The sequence below is a fragment of the Equus asinus genome, chromosome 12 (genome assembly GCF_041296235.1).
Source record: "Equus asinus isolate D_3611 breed Donkey chromosome 12, EquAss-T2T_v2, whole genome shotgun sequence".
NCBI classification, from domain to species: Eukaryota; Metazoa; Chordata; class Mammalia; order Perissodactyla; family Equidae; genus Equus; species Equus asinus.
In genome coordinates, this window is record NC_091801.1 from 50,286,648 (window position 1) to 50,308,474 (window position 21,827).

The following is a 21,827-nucleotide window of genomic DNA, read 5'->3' on the forward strand; positions in this document are numbered from 1 at the left end:
GGGTTTCACTTCAATGAAGCAGTCTGTGGACTTCCTACTGCCCGGCGTGGATAATAAGACTCCTGTGCTTTCATCTGTTCAACCGGCAGCCCTGAGTTTGAACTGGTTAAGAGCACTGCAGTGAAATCTTCGGCAAATGCCTCAAAGGAGCTTACTCTGCAAATTATTTCTGTGAGCAACACATCACCCACTCTTGAAGCTCCTTTTAGTCTTTGCCTTCAAAATAATCCTTACATGAAAAAAGATGGCAGCACTGGCATTGGACCAACCATATCAGAGTCCAACTTGATTTGCACCTGTATTTTCCCTGAGGAAATGAAATACCTGAAATAATTCAGACACTAATTTCTTCAACAAGAATTTAAGTTGCTTTCCATTGTAGACCAAACATTTTGTCTGCCTAGTATAGTCCTAAACAAATAAGCTGGTGATAGTTTCCATTTTGTATAGTCTACATGTTTTAAATTATAATTTGGTCACTCACAGTTTTTGATAAATCTCACTTCAGGATGTTTTTTGAACCTTGGAAGCTATCAAGTTGGTACCAATTTTAGAAGAATCATTTTTAAAGGGAAAGTTGAATATGGAACAGAAAATAGGCAAAGAGAGTCTTCATTTTAAGTAGACTTTACAAGCTATCACATTAGCACAGTGAGCAGTGCTTCCCTTAATGATCTGTCACGTATCCAAGAATTTTGGTTCTCATGTCTAATGTAAATGTGCATTTTCTTCAGGAAAAAACCCAGCTATATCCTGAATTCTTTATATTCTTCATCTATTCAAACATCTAGTGATTTTTAATGTGTTGTAAGATTTGTCCATCCCACAACTCAGAAAGCCTGAAAATTTAAAATATCAAACATTCATAATACACACCAGCTTTTCATTTCTTCCCAGATCTTTAAGACATCTGAGAAAGTGACCTAAATAAGCACTCTGAAAATAAAGGATTGATGTTCTTCCAATTATTGTTATTACTTGTTCTCCAACTAAAGAAAATAACTTCCTAGGAAACAAGAATGATGAATTTAAAACACATTCAAAGAATCAAGTTTGAACTTCTTGTCTAAATTATCCCCAATTTTTGAAGCATCCTAGGCCCTACTGTTCTATACTTAAACTCTAAATATTATCAGGTATTTTTCCCAGGGTGATATTGGGAGCAACAATAACAAAACAAAAAGACCCACCAATTCATGCATATGATGGGTAAGAGATACATTTCTTCCTGTACTTGGATTATGTTTCCTCCAATTAAACTTCCCTGGTAAAAATCACATTACCTTCGACTACTTGATGATCCAGCCCGATTACCTGGGCCATTGCTTGAAACGACTGATATTGCATTTGCAATGGCCTCAACAGCAGAAAGCCTTTCTGCGAATGTATTTCTTTCAGAGCGCTCTGCTTCTGAAACATAAGAGAAAAAATTAGGATCAACTTAAACTTCAAAGATAATTAAGAGATTGTGTAAGTATAGGCCTCTAAGTGCTAACTGCTCTGTATTTTAGTGCTCAGTTTACATACTAGAGCTAATTAATAGCTTAGTTTTTCCTCCTTAGAGCAACAAACACTTAAGACAGAACTCTGACTTTTAATCTGTGAATTATTTCCTTATTTTGCCTTACTTTTCAACTCCAAAGGTCAAAAATAAGATTATTCATAAGCAGACTGAAATTTAGCTTTCACTGCCAAGGAAGAAAGACCCACTCATCAGACCCTCAGTCTTAGCTTATACACTGCTCATACTCCCTTAATGATCATGAGCTAAAGGTCAGAACCTGCCAACCACTATTCAAAACTGCAGCTAACAGAACAGCATCAGCAGAAGTCAAAATAAGGAAAACACTATGACTTACACAGCTGCAACTTAGGTTTTCAGTTTCCACCTTCATTTAGCCAATTTTTAAAAAAGCTTATTTACTTTTCCAAAAACATCTAACAATTCACTAGGTTATTTTTCCTTCTCCATTCTGAAAACTGGGATACAAAGTGCCTCAATATAACTTGCTAAATAATTCTCATGGTAATAAAAATAATCTGCAATTATAAAATCAGTAAAGCTTATTAAATATTACACACAGTTTGTATATATCATAGAGAACAGAACTCAAGACACCAAAAACACATTGATAATTTTATTTGCTTATATTACATACCCATCCTAATAAGAGGATAGGCATTTTTACCTTCTGAGAATGTCAAATCTCCTAGATTTTAGAAAACAAGGTAAAGAACACACAAATTCTTTACAGTGATTTCCTTTTCTTTCCTTTAATAGTTATAAAATATTTTCAAAATTGCCTAAAATTCCTTTTAAAGACCTTGTTATATTTCTTAATCTTACCCTCTTCTTCTTTAGTTTCCTTATTGCTGGTTGGAAAGCAAACTGATACACAAGCATGTAAAATATTTCGATTTCCATCACATCTGTGGCTGATGAATGTCTGCAGCATCTGTAGATTCTGCTCTAACACAACCGCTTGCTCAAGATTCATAAGATATTGTCGACAGGCCTCATAGTCACAGCGCAGGATGTGCTGCATTAAGGTTTGTTTCTGTGCTCAGACAAATTAGGGAAAAAACTTCAATGAATCTGAACAGCACATTACACACTTCAAAAATTCCTCATGGCCAACACAGTAAGATAATCAGCTCTGCAAATAAGTAGAGACAATTTCAAGTAGCCTAGCAAAAGGAAATGAACTTGAGGGTACCCTCTAAACAGAGTATACAACTGACAGGAATGGAAGAGTGGGTAAATTTTCTGTAAAGGACAAGTAAATATTTTCAGCTTTTGCAACTAACGCAAGTCTGTGGCTGTAGCGGGAAAGCAGCCACATACAATGCACAAATGAATGGGAAGGGCTGGATTTAGCCTGCAGGCCTTGGTCCGCCAAACCTTGGTTTATAATGTATGTAACTACTGAGTTAAAACCCTATTAGCATTGCTAACCAACTAAGCAAAGTATATTTATTTTACATCAGGCTTCCTTAACACCCTCTTAGGCTCTTAATATATTACACTGTGATACCTTCAACTCCCGAGAAATCACGATACATGCAATCTCCTAAAGGTGACAACTAATGTATTTCGTTGTCAAAGACAAGGTAGTACATATCATTAACTACCTGAGGAACAGCATGCTACAGACTAAATATCTGTGTTCCCTTCAAAATTCATATGTTGAAACCTAATCCCCAATGTGATGGTGTTTAGAGGTTGGGCCTTAAGGAGGTGATTCAGTCACAAGGGTGGAGTCCCTACGACTGAGACTACTGCCCTCTAAAGGGGCCAAAGAGAGTGGAGATCTCCTTCTACCATGTGAGGGCACATGGCCATCTACAAACTAGTGAGCAGGCCCTCACCAGACACCAAATTTGCCCACACCTTGATCCTGGACTTCCACCCTCCAGAACCAAAAGAAATAAACTTCTGTTGTTTATAAGCCACTCGGTCTACAGCAGCTTGAATGGACTAAGATACAGCATGAACATACCAAGGAGATCAAACACACTTCTTTCAGAATGTGAAACGATAGTTATGGGATATTGAGCAGACTGAATATAAAGCATTAGTTTTGGAAAACAAGTAAATTTGTTCATTTTAACTAGAATTAGGAAGTGGAAAAAGGCAGGTGGACAAAGAGCGCGTAGGAACACAAAGGGAAGGACAATCTGCCGCCTCGCCCAAACTGCCTCAACAGCCTACCCCTTCCCCGAACCTTTTTCCAGGACCTGCCACACATGAGACTGACCATTTTGATTGTGGAAATAAGGCTCTGAGGTGACCCCATAAATTACAAGCTCCAGTTCAAGAGTATGAGGTGGGCCACATACCACTAAACTTGCCAAAGTCTGGCGACACACATGCATTAATCCATTGATTAATGCACTGAGAGTATGTCAAAGTCTCCCCAAAGAATAAAAAGCACAGAGCTTTTAAAAATAACTAAAATCAAGATACTCTGCTGCACACCGCTGTGATGGAGAACATTTTCAAGCAATCAGCCAGTCATCTGGTCGGAAGCAGCTACTCTTACAGGGAACTCCCATCTCCAACCTCCCGGACTGTACAGGATCTCACACTGAGAGTATCACCACATTTACTGTGTTACAAGCAAAAAAGCTAATTCTGCATCACTATATGTTGGATTTGTCACTTACTCTTTTGGCAAAAGGAAGGAGATTTCAGTAAAAAAATTCTTTACAGGCCTGCTATGTGCCAAGCCTTAGTCACTGAGGCACAAAGATAAATGAAGACACACTTTATCCCCACCCAGGGGGATGAAGACACCTTTTACCTTTACCCTTGAGATGCTGACAAAGTGCAGGGGTCAAAGAATCAAATGCCTACAGAAGCATTTCAGACAACATAAATGAGTGGAGGAGGCTGGGTGTAAAAAAGATAACACAAGCTGTACCATAAATAAATGGCAACAACATTTGGACTCAGAGCAATAAATTTTAAGTAGTAGGAACTGCAGTGAATTGGAGACCATGTATAGCCTCTAAAAGGGGCTACTGTTTTTATGATAGCCCAGTGTTACTAAATCTTCTAATTTTTAAGAGCAAGTGAAAATCAGGATTTTAAATATAAGTCCTGTGATTTTTTAAATGTTGGCAACTAATCAAGAATTCTAAAACGATGTGAAGGCTATTTCTATGGGCTAAATTCAGGCCACAGCCACCTCCTTAATCAAACAGCCCTACCAGTTCAGAACTAGTCTAGCAAGGTTACAATCAAAACTAAACTAAGAATACGAGCACTGTCTCTCTAAACAAAAGCTTACAGGCAGCTTTCAGGAGCACCTGGTTTCAGACTATTTAGATGCAGTTCTCACAAGTTTGCTTATCATCTCCAGCCTAATGGAAGCTAAATAAGCTCCCACACTAAGCTCCATTTCCATCCTTTACAGAAAACCCCCTCAAAAAAGTTGTGGATATTTATCTCCAGTTCCTCACCTCCCCTTTCCTCCTTAGCTCCCTCTAACGAGGTTTTCATCCCCAATGTCAACAGAGACCTAGATGGAGCCAAATCCAGTACTTGCCATACCTGGCCCCCAGCATCATTTGACACAGTTGATCACTGCATCCTACTTGACTCATGCTCTTCACTTTGCTTCCAAGATAACACTCATTCTAGTTTTCCTCCAACCCTTGTAGATGCCCCTTCTCAGTGGCTTGTGCACATTCCTCAGTATATCCCTGGTATTTAAATGCTGAGACTATTCTCATGGCTCAGACCTTTTCTCTTCTCCATGACCTTGGTAATCTCATTCAGTATAATTCCTTTAAACGTTACAGATGTACTGACAACTCCTAAGCATATTTCTTCAGCTTGGTCCTCTCTCTCCTGGTCTTCAGACTTACACAGCTAACTCTCTATTCAACATCTCCGCTTGGATAGCTGATAGGCATCTTAAACTTAACATGCCTAAAAACAAATTCCTGATATCACCCCCTCTCCCTCCTGACCCTGCTTCATCCCTACAGTTTTCACCTTAATAAATGGCAACTTCATTTTTCCAAACCTTTCACCTGCTTGCTTCCTCTATTTCACTTACCATGCCATAAGCAAATCCTGTTGGTTTTACCTTAAAACATATCTAGTATATCTAGAATCTAATCACTTCTCACTCATAACTCCACCTCCTGGGCCAAGCCACCATCACCTCCCACCTGGATTATTTTAATTCCCTCCTAAATGGTTTCCCTACTTCCACTCTGTCCCCCTCGTATTCTTTGCATGTCAGCAATGATCCTTGGAAAATGTTAAGTGAAATCAGGTCAATCTCTACTCAAATTGCTCCAATAACTTCCAGTGGTATTGCCTCTACATCTAACAAATACCACCACTACATGTTCAAAACTAAACTCGCTCTCTTCCCTTATCCCAATTGTTTTCCCTATTTTTCCTCTCCCCATCTCCCCATCAACCATACCCAAATCAGAAGCTTTCTAATTCCTTTCTTTCATTTACTGCTGATGTCCAGTCACCAAGCTTTAGAGCTTCTACTTCCTTAAGATCTGTCAAATCCATGCCTCTTCCTCATTTCCAAGAGTTCAAGCTTACTTGGTTTCTAACCTGGATAAATGCATTAGCCATTTTATCCGGTCTCTCAACTTCTGTTCTCTGTCCAGTGCTAATCTTTTTGTTTTTTTAAAAGGCAGCTTAAAATCCTTCTCCTCGTAGCTCTCAGGGGAACCTTTACACCACTCAGGTTAGCACACAAAGCACCCTACGGCTTTTCTCCAGCCATATCTGTTATAAGCGCTACTTTCTGCCTTCTGCTTATAGCAGAAGAATGTACACCAAACACATGATGAGAGTCACAAAGGCTGCTTCCTGCCTGGGATAATACCTCCCACCTTCATCTTGAGTCTAGCAGACCCCCATCTGATTATGCACAGCTGTGTCCGGGCCTCACCTCCTCAGAGAAACCTTCTTTACAGTCACAGTCTGGTTTCTATCCTTCCCTTTTGTGTTCCTACCACACTGTGCACACCTTTCTCAAACACTTAGATTACACTGTAATCAATGGTTTACTCATCTCTCTTGTCCTAAGAGACTATTAGCTCCTGTAAAGAAGTGGCAATGAATGATCTGCTCAAGATTATTTCCCTAGACTAGCAGTGTCTTCTGAGTTAAAATGCCAAGTACTTTCAAAAGTCAAATTACCTCTACAGCCATGATGATAATAGCAGCTTTCTTTTTGATTGTTGAGTTGGCAGGAAGATTTATTAAAGAATGTACACCCATTCCAAGACTACTAATAGGTGGAAGATCAAGCCAATCAGGATCCCTTATTCCTCCCATGCAATCTTTGGCCATTGGGTAAATAGTACCATTTCCATCTCGAAGAATAATAGGAGACTCCTATAACAGAGGGAAAATAATAAGTTTGGCATCCAATCAAAAGTGTATCTCTGATTTTTACAACAGATACATTTATTTTCAAATTATATTAGTTTTATATACATATATATAGGTTATAATATTGACCAAATGAGAAGCTTAGTATTAAAATGTGCTAAATATTCAAAATTCTTCACTGGCTTAATAACAAGCAAACTAGAGCCAAATCCTAAGGTTCACGGAAATGCCAATGTTGTCATCGTATTACTTTTCAAAAGCAAAAATAAGCCTCTATACCTGCCCAGCAGTAAAAATGGCTACATTCCTCTCATTCTGACCAAGGAAAGCAATGCTGCTTGTGGGGAAATTATTTTCCTGTTCTGCTTTTCCTGTTGCAAGATCAAAGATACAGTATCGTACCCAATTTCCAGTCTTCAAAACAGCATGCACACCTTCAGAAACACATAAATGTAAAAAAAAGAAAAAAAAGTTACACACCTTCAGTAATCTCTAATAAGTACCTACCAAATTTTAACATCTCTGGCCACATTTGAAATGTAGATACATTTCATTCCATAACATTATTAAACACAGGGGACAAAAACTACCAAATGCCCCAAACCACTTTATCCTATTCCCATTTACTGTTCAAGCATTAATAGGATATGGAATATGCCAGTTGAAAAAGTTACAAAATCTTTACCTTTGGAATCCACATTCACTGCTAATATTTCTGTTTTTTCAGGTATACAAAGCTTTTTAGGAGTCCTTTGGAAACAGTCAGGAACTTTTGGTGTTCCACCAGTTTTGACAACCTGCACGACACAAAAGGAATTTTGCTGTCAAAGTCCATAACACACTCAAGGTGCCAGTCCCAATACTCACCTGCTGGTGATTCCCCTATACTTACCTGCAGTTCATCAATTCTAAGTAACCTACAATCCTGCAGGAGAGAAGAAGGGTCAGCATCGGAAGCAGAGCTGCTCTGACAGTTTGCATTACTGGACGTTCCTGGGAATTTCACAGCAACATAGGCACCATCCACTTTTAGCACCTAGAAGTACAAGTAAATATGCTGAATATTAACACTAACTAATATGGAATCAATATGCAAATTATATTCATTGAACTAATTTAACATTGAAAGCATTTAATTCCTTAGGAGTATGTTTCTTCAATGATCACCAAGTTATAAAATTAACCTGAACAGACTCATCAAAGCTTTGTTGTACGTCTATATTTGAGGCTTATTTTCTAGAGAAAAACTGACCCAGTGGCCAGTGATTACAGTCTGTGGATGTCTAGAAATCAACTGAAAAAATTAAGTATAAGCCACACAATCCTCCCACCCTCCCTCTATTAGTTTAGAGCCCCACTCTGCAAAAGAACTTTTGCGATCATGTTAATGTTCCATATCTGCCCTGTCCACTACGGCAGCCATTAGCCGTAAGTGGCTACTGAGCACTTGAAATGGAGCTAATGTGACTGAGGAGCTGACTTTTTAATGTTATTTAACTTTAATAAATTTAATGAGCACATATATAGCTGGTGGCTGCTGTATTGGACAACACAGGTATAGAGTCACCAATGCACAGAAAGATAAGCACAGGACTTGAAACCAGGATACTTGAGTCCCACCTCTGGAACTTACTGCTTTTGATTTTGAGCCAGACTCATCTCAGAAGAAAATACCTGCCCACAAACTACAGTTCTACTTTGAGAGTCAAATGGAATAGTGTATGAGAAAGGCCTTTGTAAATTACAGCGCATGGGCTATCTACTCTTTCAAGTAAAAATGAAATACCATCACATTTCAGAAACTAATGAGCAATCAGGAAAACCTTTACTTTGCAGATATCCTACAGCTATAGATCCATTTTGTTTTCAAGTGTGTGTGGAGAAGTAGGTGTGTGGAATTAAGTATGTGTGTAGAATTGATGGCACTCCAGGTGATGGACTCTAATCACTTGCTTTCTTAGAAGGCAAGACCCTTGCCAGGAAGAGGGAAAGAGAAAGTGGAGGATGACTTACAGTAGTAAGATTCTTTTAATGTTATAGAATATGATCTCCATTAGAACTGTCTAATAGTTCCAAAGAACAAACTGGATCAAAAAGTAGTATATCTCTTGGCAAATCTTCTATAAATCTAAAATTATTCCAAAATAAATTTTTTTTTAAAAGCAACATATCACCATAAATGCTCAAGGAGAGGCCTAAGAACCATCCGTTCATCTGTCAGGGACGGGGAGAGAGCTGTATCTGAATAAGGGGCGGGATTAAAGCAATCCCTGTAGGGGATAAACAAAGCAGCCATGAAGAAAGGGCTGATGAACACTCACCAAGCATAAACTCTTGGATAACCAGTACCAGCACAGTTCACTTAGCAGTTAACTCTTAGCTATTTGAACAAACCTTGCCAACAGGAACATTCTTAACATCTTCCACAAAAACGACTTCCCGAAGAGACCACTGCTCTTCGTTCACCTTTTCCTCCTCCTTCGGGGCAGGGGTGGACCGTCGTCGTTCTTAGACAACAACAAAATGGTAAGTACCAAAAAGAAAATGTGAAAGACACTTTATAGATTTCATCTAAATATGTGAAAGAAGATCATTTTTAAAGGGATACATAATTGAGATACCTAAATAGAAATTTAGTGAACTACTGCTTTATAAATTGTGGTTTTATGACCGACTTTCACTTCAAATGAATTCACAATAAAAAAATGACCATATCTGTTAATGCCTACCTATGCTGACATTACTACAAACAACCGCAAAGAAATAATGAACATATTTTGGGCACTCAAAATTAGGGCTATCTGACCAAGGTTTATGAACAAAGATCTGTTGGGTTGTCCCTAAAACTATCAGATAACTATTAAAGTCTAACTTTCATTTTCCTCAGGTGCAAAGCAACTATACTATAAAATAAATTTATTTTGAGGAGCTTTAAAAAAACTCTTTAAATCCAAGGTGCAGCAGTAAGTCTAGGCTTATAAATTCTACAAATTCTGAGCAAAAGTCGTGACCAAGCCATAACCAATTTACCATAATAACAGTCTCAACAAAGGTGGGCAGGTTCCCATGGAGTGGCAGTTATTTCCTTCTATTACTGCAACGCATTTTGCATACTGGAAAAAATTACTAACTCTCAAAAACAACAGGAATAGTCAACACTGCAAATAGTATTTTTCCATTTAAATAAAGCTGCACACAAAAATAAATCAAACTAGTAGAAACACTTTACATAAAAAGATGATAGAAATGGTATGAGTTGCCTCAAATCAGAAACAAACTCAACACAGCTGTCTGCCTGGGACCTTATTTTGACCAGTGTGTACTACACATAAAACTTACTGTATGGCATGGACGCACTGCTGGCGATTGAGGACGCATCACTACACGTAGACGCCGGGGATGGCGGAGGACCCATTTCTGTTTTCACTGGTTCCTGCTTACTTTCAGGCCTGAGATTAGAAATAAGATTCTCCTCATAATTAAGAAAATGAAATATCAGGAATTTGTCAAGTGGTTTATTTTCAAGAGTCTAATTATTCTTATAAGGGAACGAAACATTAAAAAACATTAAAAACAAAACAGTAGGTTTTTAGGCTTCTAGGTACTGAAAAAGTACACAATGCATACTTCAAATTTTTAACATTTTAAAATAGAAAAGAAAAATATACCATATATAAAGCTATCAACAATTGGAACAATGATTCAGAGAAGCCTTATCTAGGAATAACAACCAAAGCTACACTCGATTTTGCCTCCTGAGCAAATAAGTTTCACACTTCAGTGAACCCTGCCTTGAACACAGGATTTTAACTGAGAAAATGGTAAAGGTAAATAAATAAAAAGCCCACTAAATCATTAATTTCTTAGAGTTCAAAGAAAGAACTCTACTCAAATGGTTTACAAAAGTTTATTCTTGAACCACCTAGTGATGAAACATCACCTGCTATAACTGAGAAATTACAGCATTAATACTCTAACCCTCTTCGTTGAATTATTTTATTAATTATACTCAAGAAGATACCTACAGCAACTATACAATATACTACAGATGGTAAAACCATAAATATTTTTATTCATTAAAGGGCAGAAGTCAACTTTCAGTTGGAAACATATTACTCAGAAATGCATTACATACAGATCATTCAGGTACATAATATAATCAGGGCCATCATCTTAACTCCTTCATCTCCTATTACCCCACCTGGAATTTCACCTGAGTATACAAATAGTCCACAGAAAGTCAATTTTATTTCCACCAGCATCTTTGGAAAATGCACAGCACAAGCACACATGAACACTCATGGCTGCTCTGCAAGTCGCATGATGCGGGAAGCCAGCTGACACTGACTCGTCACTAACAAGCCCTCAAAGTGAACACACTTCATGACTAGCACAGAAGAGAGTCTCTGACATGAAAATGATTACCTTAACGTTTCATTTTACTTAGCTCTTTTGCTAAGTTTATTAATACAGATGGCAAATTTCAAGGAAGATCCTGAAAAGTCTCATAAATTACAGGATTTAAATAGCATATTCTATTTGAATCTTGTTTCTATTTATAAATATCAAAAACATTTCAAACGTTTTACAAAGTTTCATAAACAATGAAAATGTGTTTTGTTACTTTTATTTTTAGGATAAAAATCAATGTAATTAGGAAGACAGTCTATAAATGTATTTTTAAAACAAGACAGAGAGCACTAAAACAAAGCAAAAAAAACCTTAATTAGGCATAAATTACAATAGCTTTGGTTTAATAAAGATTATTTTTGAACTGATTTAACAGTAATCTGTGTTTTCTGGATTTCAATTTGCATCTTTAACGTGAAGAGGAACAGCAGCACCAAAGACAGCAGATTTACAATCATTCCATCATGTGAGCAAACTAAAACATTTCACGACTTTAAAAACCTGCTGTACGTGCAGTACATCTCCAATCATTTCTTTGCGATGCCTGCATATATTTAGGAAGAAATAATATACATCAAAATATTTAAAACGCTATTCTGGAATGTGATATTATTACTCTTCCATGTAGCTATAATGGTCACATATTTTTACAAGTTTAAGAAAAAAAGTTATTTAAAAACTTTATTAAAGTTTTTTAGTTCATGTACCAAACAACCAAATTATAATACACATGAACATTTTTAAAAATGAGTAGATGTTTCTAAAAGTACAGGTGTTAAGATCTGTGTACCTGGTTCGCAATAAGCCAGCCCCAGAATGTGGGCTATACACAGTTCAGAGGTGTTTCTGTTTGCACCTCTCTCCAACCCAAAACTTTACAAACCCTTTATATAATTTCCCTTCCCAGCACATTAACCTATAAAACCCTTCCAATGATCAAGATGCAGGCAAGATGTTAGGTAAAAATTAAGATGATCACACAGAGAGGAGGAGAAAGCTGGCCTAATACAGTAAGGCTGAACACATAATTACTGCTATATGCACCTGCAGAGCACACGCTCTAAGCACAAAACAAGACATCAAAAGAGAACTCGACATTCATTCTGGCCACTAAACATCAAGAACAACTATAATATACAAATAACTAACAAAGTTGTAAACAGTAAATTTTACCAATTCCTTTCAAAACTCCTGAGGATTTTAACAAGAACCCATCCTGTTGGCACCTTTCTTCATCACTGTACACCTCTAAGTCTCCCTGGATTACTCCCCTTCATCTACAGAGCAAACCAGAACGGTGTAAAATCAAACTTAGTTAAGGTAGAGTACTTACTTAGCTTCAGTAGTTTTGCTAGCTTTGTCCATGCTTTTCAAGCTCTCAGGAGATCTAAGTTGAAATCTACAGCTATCATTCATATTCCAAACTGATTCCATTAAGACACCAACTTTAGGAATCCCAGCACTAATTGAAAATGCAACTGCTCCAGCATGATAAAGAGGATTATTTCTTAAGCACACCTAGCAAACAAAAGAAAAATCACCATCAAGATGAGATATTTTTAAAACACACTATCAGATTTATTTCAAATGTATGAAAATACAATATATAAAAGTATTGCTTCTTACATTTTCTAAATACAATCTTACACAATCAAGACAACTGATAAACCATTGACCTAAAGGTCTCCATCAAGAAAATCTGTTCCCCAAATTAAGGAGCAGGGATAATTTTAGCACATTTGCTAAAAATTAACTTTAAAGTTGCATGCAGCAAATACTCTGAGCATTCTGCTACAAGGAAGTAGAATAGAACCAGTAGAGAAGAAACTAAAGAAGTTGTCATTAAAAAAGTAAAATATGAACAAAACAATTACATTTTTTGTCTGTTTCTTATAATTCAAAATTATTTTCTTCCTTAATTCATCATGCTCTCTATAGGCTCTATAACTTCATCTCTATGGATGTTTGTTTCCCCCCAGAAAACTGCTGTTTTCTGCAAGCCAGAAGCTTTACCGTATAACATAAGTTTTCTCTCAAATTAAAAAAGACTACGTGGGGCTGGCCCTGTGACCTAGTGGTTGGGTTCACGGGCTCCGCTTCGGTGGCCCGGGGTTTTGCCGGCTTGGATCTCGGGTGCAGACCTAGCACCGCTTGTTAAGCCACGCTGAGATGGCATCCCACATAGCACTACTAGAAGGACCTACAACTACGTACTGGGGGCTTTGGGGAAAAGAAGAAAAGAAAAGATCATGTAACACTGGTGTTAGACACGAACTGAGTTCAGCAGTGAACAGCCTATAAATTGTCACTGCCAGAGAGCACAATCAGGTCATACTCTCAACCAACAACTTGCAAGGTGACAGTGTGAAACACACCAACAATAGCTCCAAATGAGATATGAACCATTACTTTTGGAAATCTCTGGTGATTTCTCCAATAGCCCAATCTTACTGACATTCTGTTCAGTCATCCAACAACTAATGACTATGTTGTACGTGACAGTGGCATATATGAGGGTCATGTTTTATGGTGGTTTATAACAAAATATAAGTGACGTCGAAGAAGGTGGAACACTTGAGAAGCACGGGAACTGAAAATATTGGTGTAGAGCTGCTGTTTCATCAAACAGTTGTGTTGTCACTAAATACAGTTTTGTGGCATAGAAGGAACAGGTCATAAGAGCCAACTTCTTTAAAAAGGTATGTCCTGCTTAGCTGTGACTTAAAGGGAAGTTTCATCCCAAATTTTCAGAAAGGACCAGTAAAAACTTAAAGCCTAAAAGAGGCTCAATAAGAAAGAAGGCTGTAATTGAAAGAGAAATGTGGCAAGATATATTAGAAGATAAGTTATTTATTAATGTCTTCTTATAAAAATAAATGCACCTTAAAAACAAGGAGGTGTGTATTCAGGATCCAGCATGTAACAAGATATGCAAAGAATACTGAATATTTGCTAAATACACTATCCTCAATAATTATGATCTGCGAGTGCAGGTGTAGCTGAAAACCATAACTGATCAACAATCCTTTCTGATTGTTAACACATGAATGCTGTCCTTGTTCTGTAGCTGTGACTATCTTAAACCCCCAGTTTTCTATAGGTTTAAAACAAAATCTTAATTCTATACCAGTGTATTTTAATATGCTGCTATCTTTCAGCAATTTAGTGTCAAGGTATTTTGTTTAAAGCTTTTCTTCAGTTCATCTTTAAAGTGTTCTTCTGCCCTCTTTGGCTATAGTCATGTCATCCCACGTGCCAATAAGGCAGCTGCGAGGATATCCTGCCATCATGTGAGTCCAGGGAACAAGCAGCTGTGAGAACACCAGAAATCAGTATTTGAACTAAATAGGAGGAGAGCTCCTAGGAGAAAGAGATGTCTCCAAAGCAAGTGACAAATAATGAAGGCTGAACACTAACATTCAAAATAGTAGGTAATCGCTGAAAACTTCCTCGTTGGAAGGCCAGCAAAGGAGTAAGAACAAGACAACCATGAACAGAACAAGAACCTGAGCCACCGACAAAAAGAAGAGGTACCTTCACGCTGGCTTCTGGAGAAAAGTAACAGCTGAAGAAGTGACTAGTTTTTAAGACATAGGGAATTTAAGTGATACCACCTTGTAGTGATGAGAAGAAAGCTGAACTGAAATAAAGTGTTAGGTGAGGAAACGAGTACCACATTACATAATAAAAACCACCATTTGTCTAAGCATTAGGGATTATAAAGTCCTTAAACATTCATTGCAGCACTTGCTATAATGAATATAAGCATCAAGTTTTGTCCTGAAGATTAACTTCTACAAAAGCCTAATGTATTAGAAGTAGAAGAACAGATCTCAAACTCTTTATCTCAGGACCGTTTTCCCTATTAAATGTTACTAAGGGCCCAAAAATCTTTGGTTTATGTGGGTCATTTCTAGGTAGTATTTAATGTATTAGTAATTAAAACTGAGAAACTTAAAAATATTTAACAGTAAAAAAACTCCATGTCAATATAAACAATTCTTATAAAAAGTAACATCTTCAAAAAAAAATCAGCAAGAACAGTGGCATTATTTCCATTTTTGCAAATCTCTTCAAGTCTGATTTAATAGAAGACAGCTAGATTCCCATGTCTGCTTCTCCATTCAATCTGCTATGGTATGTTAACGGTGACTAAAGTATACGAAGACAGTTCAACCACACACAGATACATAATTGGAAAAAGAAGGACTCTGCAGACTCTCTGAAAGGGTCGAGAAGCCAGCAGGAGTTCCTAGACCGCACTTTGAGAACCACTGGGGTATTAGAAAAATCACCTTCCATAAGATAGCTATAGGAGCCAAAACTATCTCAGAGTCAAAAACAGAAACTGGTGGAAACACGGGATTTGACGAAGCCTCCTGCCTCAGGCTGACAATATCCCCAGAGAGCAGTATCTTTCAAACTGCTTGGTCCTAAGAATCCCCTGAGATGTTTGTTAAACACAGTGATGCCTGGGCCCTGTCACCAGAGAAACTGAAGAGATGTTTCAGGTAAGTGGCTCCAGACTCTGCATTTAAATACCAAATAAGTCTTAAAATGAGGCAAATCTGGGAACCCTGCCCCATAAGGAAACCAACCCACTGACACTGGAGCAGAATCCATACATTACTCAACTACTGAATAAAGACTGATGCGGCACACACATGCTACCAGAACGCGGTCCTTCAAATGACATTGCTTATGGGGGAGTTACTTACAGAGGAAGAAAGTGATTTTGAAGAGAAACAACGTCCCTTAGGACAGGCTTAATTCTAATCACTCACCTGGGTACCAACAGTGATGTTGGGCATGGAAGAAATACCAGCACTAGATTTGGGCTTTTTATTTTTCGCTCTAGCTTTCTCTAACATTTTTTTCCTTTGACTAAAAGGGACTACACCCCTGAAAAGGAAAAACATAAACTGGTCAAATAAGCAGGGAAGAAGCCCATTAAATAAATCTGAAATTACACATATTACCTATTATCTAACCATTTCTGGTGTATTCCTTCTCTAATATTTTTGCTTCAGAATAATATTAACATGTGCAATTATTAATCGTAAATTGATCATAGGTTTTATAAATAACTGGCTCCGTTTTTCTCAAACATATAAGACTAAAATTTACAGGAAATTCATCATTTGATATTTTCTTCCAAATAATTATATTTCATTAGTAGATTCCCCTATATATTATTTCTGCCAGTGCATACTTACTAATAACTCCTTAAAACATAACAGAGAATGCATTTCAAGTCCTTTTCTAACAGTAAAGGAATAATTAAGCGAGGCATAGAATATGCATACAATGAAATACTCTAAAATAACCTTTGAAACTATATTTTAAGTAATATTGTTGAATGAATAAAGCATGAAAAAATACCGTATAACCTAAGCTTCCAATTATGTAAAAGCAAAGCACACATTTATGTACAGAACAAAAGATTAAAATACCCCTAAAGGTTAACAGTAGTTATCTTTGGGTTGTAGGATTATAGGTGATTTTTGTTTCTATTTTATACTTTTATAAAATTTCATAATTATAGTCACTAAGTATGCATTTTCTATAAGCTTTTCTTTTTTTAAGGTCTTTTTTTACTGTTACTTTGCTCCAAAGTGAAAATTCCCTCTCTACACAGCATTGTCTTTCGACTGACCTTCTCAGGTCAGTATTCCAGTACTCAGCACACCTATCTCTGCACGTGAAAGCATTCACAGATAAGAAACACGCCTCCCTGCACACTCACCACCAATATAAATTGTTCTCTAGCTGGGCGCAGGTATAAAGGGCACAGCAGTGTAAAGAAACAATCCGTTCGCCTTGCAGTTCTGAGTAAGTCTGAGCAGTGTGCTCTAACTTAGAAGCCACAGAGCTTAAAGTCTCATCCACCCATGTAGCAACCTAAAGAAGAAAATATTAGGTGTTTAAATAAAAATAAAAACAATGATGGTTGTCAAAACTAGGGCTAGGCATACATACTCTATGGACTGGAATTCTAAAATGTTTTGATCTGAATGCTAGAAAAATAAGTAATTCCGAAAAGGTTCTTAATAAGACTAGAAACTAAAATACCTCCTTCACACAAATAAATCAAAATAGCAGTTATTGAAAGGAATGTCTAAAAGCCATCTCTAAGACATTAATCAAAAGTAAACATTTGCTCCAATAATTTTTAAAAGAATTTAGTAATTCTAAAGCCAAACTGATCATCTGAGGTATAGTATCCATACTTTCTCAATGTATCTATTATGGCTTTTCAATATCTCCCCTTTTTGTAAGCACTGATCTTCAATATTTATTCCCTTCCCTTAAAGTACAAAGCTACCCTAAAGCTGGATTATAATATAGACGTAAACCAGCAACATGTATAAAAGATTATACACTAGATTACTTTGCTAAGGCTTGAGACACTTTGTATTTGTGGATCTAGTCAGAAAGACAGAAAATGAAAAGATGGAAAACAGGCAGGGAGAGGAAGAAACCCAAGAACTGAAACATGAAACGGTATCAATCAATGCAAAGTGTGTCATACCTTGTTATTTTCTGTAGCTACAGTTGCTCTTATGCTATTTGCAGACAGGAGGACTATCTTTTCATTGGTTAACCCCAAAAATGTTGCTCGTGGATGATGTAATGAAGGATTCTTTGAAAGCATTAAGAAAAATGATTACCATTTTGTATGTTCATTTGTAGCACTATTTGACGCAAGATTTAATATAGTAAAATACCTGTGCATTTCTGTAAGGCTCAGATTCACTCCACTTCCACTGATAAAGTTCTCCTTTACTGCTGACAGCCAAAAGCTCAGAATATAGAGCCCCAATACAGATGAATTTTGTTCCATCCTATAAAGTAAAAATAATACAATGGTATAAATATTACAACTGCCAAACCTAATGATATGGATACAACACTTTAACCACTCCATCAAATCTGGATTAATTACGTGAACACACAAACCATAGCTACGCAAAGTCTTTAGCACAGCCTGCAAGGCCCTCCGTAACGTGGCCCCAGCTCCCTCCCTGAACTCACTCCCCTCCAGTCACAAGGCCCTTCTTCCTGCTCCTGGACCATGTCCACCAGGACCCCACCATGTCCTTGTTGTTTCTCAAGTGACTCATTCCCTCCCCTCAATTGAGTCTGATCAAATGAGACCTTGTCTGACCACACTACCTACAAAACCACCACTCTATTATTCTATCTTCTTACTCTGCTTTCTTTTTACTTCCTAGCATTTCACAACTTGACACGTGTTTAGTTGTTTACAGTCTATCTTACTTGAACATAGGCTTTTTCGTGGTCACTACTGTATCCTCAGTTCTTAGAAAAGCGCACTAACTAGGTGCTCAATAAATGTGTTGACTAAATGAAGGGGAAAAAACTCAGTAAGGAGCTGAAGCCGGGAAGCCGAGTGTCAAAACAGACGCTTCCTTCCCTGCAGGCTCTTCCGAGCTGCTGAAACCAACGTCCAGGTTGTTTTCAAGGTAAAAGTTCATCTAGTCTTAAAGCAATGCATATGCAATGAGTTGGAACACAATTAAATTATAAAAAGCTTGGACAATAAATGTAAATAAACAGTACCAATGATAATTTTTTTTTACATAAGACGAATATGATCAGAGTCATAAAGCTACCCAAAAACCCGACAGCAAAACCTGCCAAAAACAGATTTTAGGATGTACATTTTGCTATTGGTCTATACACAACTACTCTGCTCTGTGAAATTCTGGCTCCAGAGGATGCTAAACTAATTGTGTCTTTTTGGTTTGCTGTCAACTTTCAATCTTATTTGGTCAGATGTATTATGGTACTTGGCTAATGCCTGTGAAGTCTGCCAAGATTTATAATATAAGTACAAGAGGTTATGCCTCAAGTTGTACAGAAAGAACACTAATTTTAATCTTCTATTTTACCAGTACCAGTCAGCTCTATTTTCAAGTCACTTCCATAGAAGGATGGGAGAGAGACCAAATTTGAAATTCTCTAAGTTAGCAATTCTTCTCTTCCCATCACCAAGGGTATCTGAAAACCACCGTCTACTCTCTCCTGCTGCATAAGATCTTAACATTTCTACCTCACAATTCCTTCCCAACCCCTTGGTCAAAAGGATGATAGAATCAAACCAAGTGAGTCCAAAACCTGGATCCAATACTTATTAAGTATGTGACATCATGTGAGTTATTTCTCTGAACCCATTTCTTCATCTCTAAAATGGGAATAATAATAATAATACATTGAGGGAAGGAGGATAAAAACCAAATAAAGTAACATAAAAAGTAAACAGCACAGAGCCCAGCACTAATAAGTGCTCAGTGAAATTCATCTATCATTACTCTGCCCCCGACTTCATTTCCTACTCACCCAGAAAGCACAAGCTTCCTGAATATTCCTATTTCTAAGATTTATTTAACGAAAAAACACAATTCTCTCCTCTTGCCCTCCTCCATCTCAGAGAAAGAAGTGTCTTCCTCTCCTCTTTAAAGACAAACCTCATACAACTGGGTGCAACCCTCTCTCATAACCCCAACCACCATCAAAACCCATCTCTTCCTCAGTTCTACTCATGGGAAAGTGAACTGTTACTTGGCATACGTCTCACCTCACCAGATTTCACTGACAGCTGTAACTGCACTTCCAACAGCCATATCAACGCCCCATGCATTTAATTAACCCACCTTGTCTTTAAACTCCTCAAACCATTTAACCCTGTTCACCATCTGTTTGGAACCTCTCCTCTGCCTTGTTCACAGGTCACTACTCTTTACTGGTCTTCCTCCTATCTTCACAACTACTTTCTCCATCTCCCTCGCACCACCATGCACTCCCTGCCCCAGATTCTATCCTTGTGCCTTTATTCACATTACGTTCCACCCTCAGCCTTAGTGACAGCATCCACTAGGGCACCATGCTTTTAAACAAGTAAATCTCCTACCTCCAGAATGTCCTGCAAGGGCTCTCTACCCTGGATGTCTTAAAAGCGCCGTAACATCTCCAAAATGAATTCATCTCCTCCTCCAAAGCTGCATGTCCTCTGCAGGCCTCCTCTCCATGAATGACATCCAGCACCCACCCGGTAAGAAAAGAGAGACTTGGGAACCTGGGCCTCTCCTCAACTCCTCCTCCTTTTCTCTCAACAATATACTGACTAGAAAACCATGTGGCACTTTGCTCAAATTCCTCTCAGGTTCTTTCCTTCCTCTTGTCCCCACTGCCATTGCTTTGGCTGAGATTCTCACAATTCCTTTCTTTCACAATTGTACCAGTCTCTTAACTGACTAGATTTTTCCTATTACTATCTTTCTCCCACAATGCCAATAGTGTTCACTTGCTTAAAAACAAACAAAACCTCACCAATCTCATCATGTCACTTCTCTAAGAATTCTGTTGGCTTCCTAGTGACTACAGGACAACATCTTAACTCCTTGCAAGTTGTCCAGGGCCCTTTGCAGTCTTACTCATCTTGCTCTTCTACTCCCTACCACAGAGCAGCAATTCTGAATTTCTCTTTGTTCTGCAAACAAACATACTGTGACCTTTCATGACTCTAGGCCCATGCCTGATATGTTTAGAATGCCTCTGCATCTTGGTCAACACCTACTTAACCTTAAAAATGCTGCTTAAATGTCATCTCCTCTGTGATGTCTTTGCCAAATCTCTCAGGTGGTATTAATCAGTCTCCACTATGAATCCCTAAGCACTGTATTCTCACCTCCAATCTAGCACTGATCACACTGTGAACACATTATATTGCATGTGATTTTAACAAAAATCAAATCATCAGAGGTTGGATCTAATCAGGAAACTTTCAACTGTCTGAATAACATTAAACAGGTCATCAATCAAACTAGAAATTCCTCCCCAAAGGGAGAAGAAACTGTTAAAAATATTATGAAAATTATCTAGTGGCCAAAGCTTAAAAAAAACCCCACTCAGCCAGCAACAAGAACCCCCACCCCTACCTCTACATTTAGTCATTTATATTTTGAAAAAGCTGGCCTTTCCATTCCTAAATTTCTCCCCACAAAACTTGGTTTTCATCCTTTTTTTAATTTTCCTACTATCAGCAAACACTAGTCTTTCCATTAAGTGGTAGCTCCAACAGTGCTGTGCTGTTTCTGTCACTGAACTAGACGGAGTGCAACTACAGGCTATACTGCGCAATATGGCCACCTGTACTGGTTCACACTTGGCCTCTCCCCGCCTGTCTACTTTCCTGGAGTCTCCTTATACCTGGCTTCTGTTCCCTCTTTTGACCATTTCTCCTTTTGCTCTATTTCATCATTAAACAGCATTTGTGACACACCTAGCTAAGTCCTCACAGATACTCCCTGGAAACTTCGAAGTGTCAATAAGACAAAGACCTCCCAACCCAACTTCCACTTCCAGAACCCTGAAGGTAAAGCAATACACCCACAAGTTTGATTCCAACAAAAAGGCTGCTCCAAATAGCTTACGTAAGGAGCCAAATGTCATGGGGCTATTTCCTCTCAACACCATTCAAAGAAACAGAATAACAAACAACTCTACAATTCAAAAG

The 21,827-nt window shown here is 37.8% G+C and overlaps 1 protein-coding gene across 7 annotated transcripts in view; it reads right to left on the reverse strand.

Moving 5' to 3' along the window:
* UBR5 (ubiquitin protein ligase E3 component n-recognin 5) overlaps positions 1-21,827 on the reverse strand; it is a 122,879-nt gene that overhangs the window by 47,229 nt on the left and 53,823 nt on the right. For 6 of the 7 annotated variants that reach the window (XM_044743869.2, XM_044743868.2, XM_044743867.2 and 3 more), the window contains 13 exons: positions 18,016-18,132; positions 17,820-17,930; positions 17,034-17,188; positions 16,072-16,189; positions 12,621-12,805; positions 10,217-10,326; positions 9,272-9,384; positions 7,770-7,913; positions 7,563-7,674; positions 7,157-7,311; positions 6,683-6,880; positions 2,348-2,558; positions 1,284-1,410 (listed from right to left, as the gene is read on the reverse strand). In XM_044743869.2, coding sequence (XP_044599804.1) covers positions 1,284-1,410; positions 2,348-2,558; positions 6,683-6,880; positions 7,157-7,311; positions 7,563-7,674; positions 7,770-7,913; positions 9,272-9,384; positions 10,217-10,326; positions 12,621-12,805; positions 16,072-16,189; positions 17,034-17,188; positions 17,820-17,930; positions 18,016-18,132 — 1,856 coding nt within the window. The remainder of the gene's footprint in view (positions 1-1,283; positions 1,411-2,347; positions 2,559-6,682; positions 6,881-7,156; positions 7,312-7,562; positions 7,675-7,769; positions 7,914-9,271; positions 9,385-10,216; positions 10,327-12,620; positions 12,806-16,071; positions 16,190-17,033; positions 17,189-17,819; positions 17,931-18,015; positions 18,133-21,827) is intronic. The other variant, XM_044743864.2, reaches the window with a different exon arrangement.